This window comes from Alosa alosa, chromosome 12, assembly GCF_017589495.1.
Source record: "Alosa alosa isolate M-15738 ecotype Scorff River chromosome 12, AALO_Geno_1.1, whole genome shotgun sequence".
NCBI lineage: Eukaryota > Metazoa > Chordata > Actinopteri > Clupeiformes > Clupeidae > Alosa > Alosa alosa.
In genome coordinates, this window is record NC_063200.1 from 15227257 (window position 1) to 15233508 (window position 6252).

General features: G+C 41.7%; 1 protein-coding gene across 1 annotated transcript; it reads left to right on the plus strand.

The window, feature by feature from the left end:
* The first annotated feature begins 1503 nt into the window (after window positions 1–1503).
* LOC125305088 lies at window positions 1504–5734 on the plus strand. The gene is made up of 2 exons (XM_048259701.1): window positions 1504–1822; window positions 4785–5734. The coding sequence occupies exons 1-2, from the start codon at window positions 1537–1539 to the stop codon at window positions 5348–5350; spliced, it is 852 nt and encodes a 283-aa protein (XP_048115658.1). The 5' UTR covers window positions 1504–1536; the 3' UTR covers window positions 5351–5734.
* The last annotated feature ends 518 nt before the right edge of the window (window positions 5735–6252 follow it).

Below are 6252 nucleotides of genomic sequence, written 5' to 3' on the forward strand. Positions count from 1 at the left end.
TGTGTAGTGTTCTTTTTTTCTATATAGAGATTATGCAAGCCTTGTGTTGTCAGAAAGCAGGCAGATTGGTAAGATTGTGTTTCTTGTTTCACACAGGCCCTCAGAGAGAGAGAGAGAGAGAGAGAGAGAGATTAACAGGGTTGATTTGATCATGTTCCAGCACCTCCACATCAAGTTGTGGCAGTAATGCTTCAGTAGGCTATAGTATAAATATACTCTTTTGATCCGTGAGGGAAATTTGGTCTCTGCATTTATCCCAATGCGTGAATTAGTGAAACACACTCAGCACACAGTGAACACACAGTGAGGTGAAGCACACACTTATCCCAACGCAGTGAGCTGCCTGCTACAGGGCGCCGGGGAGCAGTGAGGGGTTAGGTGCCTTGCTCAAGGGCACTTCAGCCATTCCTACTGGTCGAGGTTCAAACCGGCAACCCTCCGTTTACAAGTCCGAAGCGCCAGTAGGCTACGGCTGCCCCCCAATTCATGATTCTTATAAAATGTATCCGGGTCAATGAGACCTGAAGTTGCAAATCTGGTTTTTCATCTGCGGGTCGCTGACCAGCTATGCTGTATGGCTATGTCAGGTGAACAATTCCCCTATTACAAGTTCATTTACCATCAAATTGGCATTGGAGTTGTTATATTAAGGTAAAAAACATGCATAGTGCTGCTTTTGGAAGACAGCCTATGGAGGCGTCTCTGTAAATTGGGTCCAGACGAGTCCATGTGAGCGCCCACTTGTCAGCGAAGATGTTTCATACTAGACTACGTGCACAAAAGGCTTTTTCTGTACACTCATATATTTCTGGTGGATCGTCAGCTGTGGCATACCCTAGGCCTACCACACCAATCAGGGGTTATGATAATTATTTGAACCTGATAATGAATGATGATGAAAATGCATAACCCAGGGCAACTAGCCTACATAGTCCATAATCCAAAGTAGTAAGGTCTGAACAGACAAATGGGACGCGGAATGAGACCCCCAAAGAAGGTAGGCTGTAGGCTGCAGATTATTTCTTTTTCTCCATCCTCCCTTCCTTCCTTTCTTCCTCTTCCTTCCTCCTATCCTACCCCCTCCTAATTATTTTTGTGACAGACATGAGAAAGGAACGATAGGAGGAATGAAGGAGAGACAGACAGGCAGGAACTTAAAAAAAAAAAACGTTTGCATTGGAATAAATTTGCAATCCATACGAACTTGTTGGAAGCTTTGGGATGAGTGTGAACAGGAAGACACTGAGGCCCCATCAGAGCTGAAGTGCACTAGAAAGATATCAGAGTCCTCATTCAAATCAATATGAACTCCAACGTGAATACAAAGTTAGCTGTGGTCCTTTTGTTTTGGTCCACTGTCTGATCCCATTTTAGTGGACTGAATTCAGTTTCGAAGTAGGCCTAATACAATGCACGTCCACATTCTTACTATTGATACGCAAATCTCACGACCATTCACACAGATCACATGACCCGCCCGCAATTGTCACATGATCTGTATTTAAACAGGAAGCAGACTGTTAAAACTCTTGGAGAATGAGCTATCTATGCTATGGCCAAGACGAGGAACGGAAGACTGCGTCCATGGCCAAGAGGAAGACTGCGTCCCTCGTATGGACCGATGATGAAGTCCAATTGTTACTCAAAGTAACATTGGACTACAAGGCGAGTGTGGCGGCAGACAGGCCAGGTTTTGATTGGGAGTCGTCCCACAGCAAGTACTGGGATATTTTGCAAAGGTTCCTCGATAACTACCCCTCAGCTGAGGCTGCGTCTGCAATGGGAAAGGATTTCCCGCACAAAAAGAAGGACATTACAAAAGGTAGCCTATGTATTCTGTTCCATGTGTGTTAATATTGAGTCCGTTGAACCCAGAGAATAATTCAGCTATTGTGAAATAGCCAGGCACGTTAACCTGTATGAGACGCTATATTGACTCCGCCATGTTTTGGGTGATATATGAAACGGCTGCCATTTGCGTCCACAACATTTGAAGAGATTCATAACTAGAGCCAAAGTGTGTTTCTAAAGCCCAAAGCTAATAATTCAAGCGTTCTTGTTGACATAATATACAAGAAAAAAAGCTTAATCCAACCACCCAACTAAAATTAGACAGGAACAACTCTTTGTTTTTCGCCTGCAGTTTTAACAGATATTATCATTAAATTTACCACCCTGTCACATTTATTATTCTGGTCAAGTCACGTAATCCAACCTATGTATGACTGTCATTTCAAAGTAATAGGCCTACGTTACATTTTAATATTACGGTCTCTGAATTGTAAGGCATTACACTATTGCATTACTTTTAAGTTACTTTTGTCACAATATCTAGAAATATGGATTTAAGCCTATTAGATGCAGTTTATTACGCTCAATGCAGCTCATTGCACTTCCAATGGAGGGTGTTTCTCAAACTTTTTCATACCAAGGACCATTTAACCAATAAAAAAACATTCACGGACCACCTAGCTAAAAAAAGTAGTCCCTACTTCAACAGCATATTACACAATAGGCCTACTCACTGAACCACCTTGCTTATTGTGTCAGAGGATTAGTATGATTTAAACTGGCATAGCTTACATAGGCAGTGTTGCAGAACTGTTTGGATTTACATACAAGTTGGTTCAATATTGCATCTATACTATATTTTACCACGTCTGCTCGCGGACCACTTGGGATAGCTTGCGGACCACCAGTGGTCCCCGGACTGCTGTAAGCGATGCCACACATTTTTAGGCTAAAACATTTTTTGTCACTTACAGCAAACATCACCTCACCATCCGCTAGCTGCCGGAGTCCTGAATACACTGTAAAAAAACGCAATCTCTGTGGACAGCCCAGGCTCCAAAAATGGCCACAAAGACAACCTGGGCAAACCTAGCCCATAAAAACATAAACTGTTCCAGCAAATCACAGACAAGATGCTCGTTTAGGAGAGTTTCAATTGCACGGGATTGAGGGGGAGGAAGTAGCAAGCTAGCTATCCGTTTTGTTTGAATGTCAACAGAAGTGACGTTACCTAGCATCGCTTAGAGCACCTTTAAGGGTAACAACAGTAGAATGTAATAGGTGCAGTGATTGCTTTGCAGAAAAAAGGTCAAAGTTTGGTAAATTGTGATAGAAATACTGTGACTTTAGGTCTAGGGCTACTCATTAAAATCAATAGAGAGCCCACTAAATTGTAGTGCCACCCCTGCTGGCCATTTCAGTGAGTTACTTTGTGCCCCCTCCCAAAAAATATATATCAATAAGATGAATAAATAAATACTTAATAATTTACTATATTATCTATAATTTACAAATCATTACTGTGTTTTTAAACATTAATTTTTGAAGAAATACTGTTTTACTTATAAATGTTGCATTGTCACTTTAAGAGCATTGAGTCTTTACATTCTTATAATGCCTTTTGCCAGCTCTTGTGTACAAGCCTTGTTTGTTTGAGTTACATTGATAGCACAATATTAACAACAATATGAACAATATTAAGTTGTTATAAGCAGCCTTCATTGCTTTGGAAATGAAAGTGTGTAATGACATGTTGCTTCATATTTCTGTTTGCAATTAAAAGTAAATTATGAGCCACCTAGCTTTCTGAATGGAATGCGTTTCAGTCGACTCGGCATATCATGTGCTTCATGTGAATTCATGGAAAACGAATTATTGAAGATCCACCAATTCCATTACATTCTACTAAGGCAGAGTGGTAGACTAGTCTTTATATTCTTGTCCATGTTCCAAATCACATTGATTGCAGCCTATGTTAAAGATCCCTCTCACCAAACTGAATTTAAAAATGGCTAGTAGTGGGAACCAGGTAACCTCACAAATCCCAACCTTCTGTAGCCTCACCTTTGTTGCCTTCATGATTTCCTTTCAAGTTTATTATTTTAAAAAGGACAATGACAAGCCAGATGGAAACTGCCACTCTCTTTGTCTCTCTTGTGCACACAAGATGTATTCCCAATTAAGTGAACTAAGTAAAGCTAGATAGATCTGCTACGTGGTGGAGATTGAGAGAACCTGAAAAGTATCAAACTTTCATGTAACATGGTGTTAGTGCATTTTGACGTTGTAAACGTTATGGATGAAGAGTGAAATCCAGTTTGCAGTAAAGTTACTATTCATTGGCTACATTTAGGTGCCCCCTCTGGAGCACAAAGCTGACATGCACTAGAAGAGCATTTATGCTTTATCAAGAATCAAAAAGATTCTTGCTAACACAAAGTGCACTGAACTATTATGTTCTTCATATCCTTGTCTCTGACAAACTCAAAATAATGAGCGTAGGCTTATGGCCATCCTCCAAATGTAGAGTCTGTCTGCTGCAGTCATCTTCTACTATTTGTGCAGATTTTTTATCCTCTGTTCTTCTTGCATTGTTGTTTGTGACTATACTGTATATATAAAAATAAAACGCCACTTAATTTTGGGTTCAAATGCATTGTAATGTGTGATACTGAAGTTTGTACTGAGTAAAATATTACCCAATTGTTTTTTGGCATGCCTTACATTACGCGTTACAGCAAAACGCAATATATTAACACAGTAATTATCACTTTTGTAACACGTTACTCCTAACACTGATTATATTTCAATCCTTGATATTTCAATGTTAAAAAAGTAACCTATGCCTAAGGTGGGCCAATATGATTTGGAGGGTGATCATGTGTTTAATGCTGTGTATAAATTGAAAGGTTTCCTTTTTTTGATTTAAAATGTAGAAATTTTTATAGTGGAAAGGGCCCCCGTTTCACAGAATTACCCTTTTGCGTTCACAGCTCAATTGACATCAAAATTGAAGAACATGCGGACCAAGTATAGGCAATCCGCTGAAGCCGGTCAAAAGAATCCCCGTGGGCGAGTGGTGCTTCTGTTTTACAAGATGTGCGAAACCATTTGGGGAAGTTCACCAGTCATACACCCCATCTATGGGGGGATGGAGACAAGCGATGTGAGCCCTGAAACACCCACCGCAAGCGAGGAGTCATTGAACGAGGAGATGGACAATCGCCGTCAGCAACTCGACACTTCTTTGGCAAACCACCGGAATAAATTGAAGAGGCTGCGTCCCTCGGATGTTGTTCAGGAGGACCTGGAAATTAAGAGACAGCTCCTCCGTCAGCTCGAGACAACGGACAGTCAGTTCATTAACACCATAGGCCGTTTGTCATCCTCCGTGGACCGCATGAACTCCAACATCGAGCTGCTGGTCCAGCACCTAGTGGGCAAGAGCAGGCACAACTATGTGCCCCCACCATCACCCCAACCACAGCCTATTGGTAGCACGAGGGGCCTTGAAGAGTTCTCCCCCCTGACAGGTTTGTTTAAAGTCGAGCTCTCCTGACGTCAGGTTGCTTAATTACCCATGAGCTCTCCTGCCCTGCACCCAGACACACAGCTCGGAATTCTGAGCATGATCCTCGCTTCCTTTTATCACTTTGTTTGACTTCTCTCTCCTCCTCTATCCATCTTTATGATCCTCTGGCTCTTTTCCCTCTGTGTGAGTCTTTATCTCCTCCTCTCTCCAGCCCTCCACAATTGTCAGCTGTCAGCCTCAAATCAAGTCTTCTGTCTGTCCTGCTCCCTCCCTCTACAAACTGCCACGATAGCCTCTCTTTCTTTCTGGCTTTCTTTATTTATCTCCCTCTCTCTTTATTTCTCTCTCTCTCTCTCTTTCTCTTTCTCTTTCTCTTTCTCTTTCTCTTTCTCTTTATTTATTTATCTCTCTCCATCTACCTTTCTTTCTTTCTTTCTTTCTTTCTTTCTTTCTCTCTCTCTCTCTCTCTCTCTCTCTCCCTCCATCTATCTCCTCATCGCTGCTCCGAGCCTCTGCTCTGCTAGCCATTATTTTTGTGTTGAGAGCGAGAGAGAGAGAGAGAAAAGGGAAAGATGTCAGCCTGCCCTGGAGGGTTTGAGACTCTCTGATATCTGATGAATAATGGACACACTGGCCCTTGTGACAGACCAAATCTGTTCCCCGGAATGAAATTCCACACAACAGATGCATGCTCACTCCTACCGGGGAAGAAGGGGAGAAGAATAGAGGAGAAGAAAATACCATTTTTTCTCAACATTGCATTTGTTCATTTTGCAGATATGGGCTATAGAGGTATGGGCTGAGGGAAAGGCGCATTTATTTCATGATTACTGAGATGAAGTAGGCCAAATACTTCTGAGACCTCGCAATAATTGTGACACATTACATGAAGCAACAATGATCAACAATGACAAATGTTCTCAAAGCAT

Excerpts from the sequence above, each read along its gene's own strand:
- LOC125305088 (XM_048259701.1), top strand. The coding sequence starts at position 1,537 with ATGAGCTATCTATGCTATGGCCAAGACGAGGAACGGAAGACTGCGTCC. Across the intron at positions 1,823-4,784 it reads AAAGAAGGACATTACAAAAG|CTCAATTGACATCAAAATTG; the intron begins GTAGCCTATGTA and ends TTGCGTTCACAG.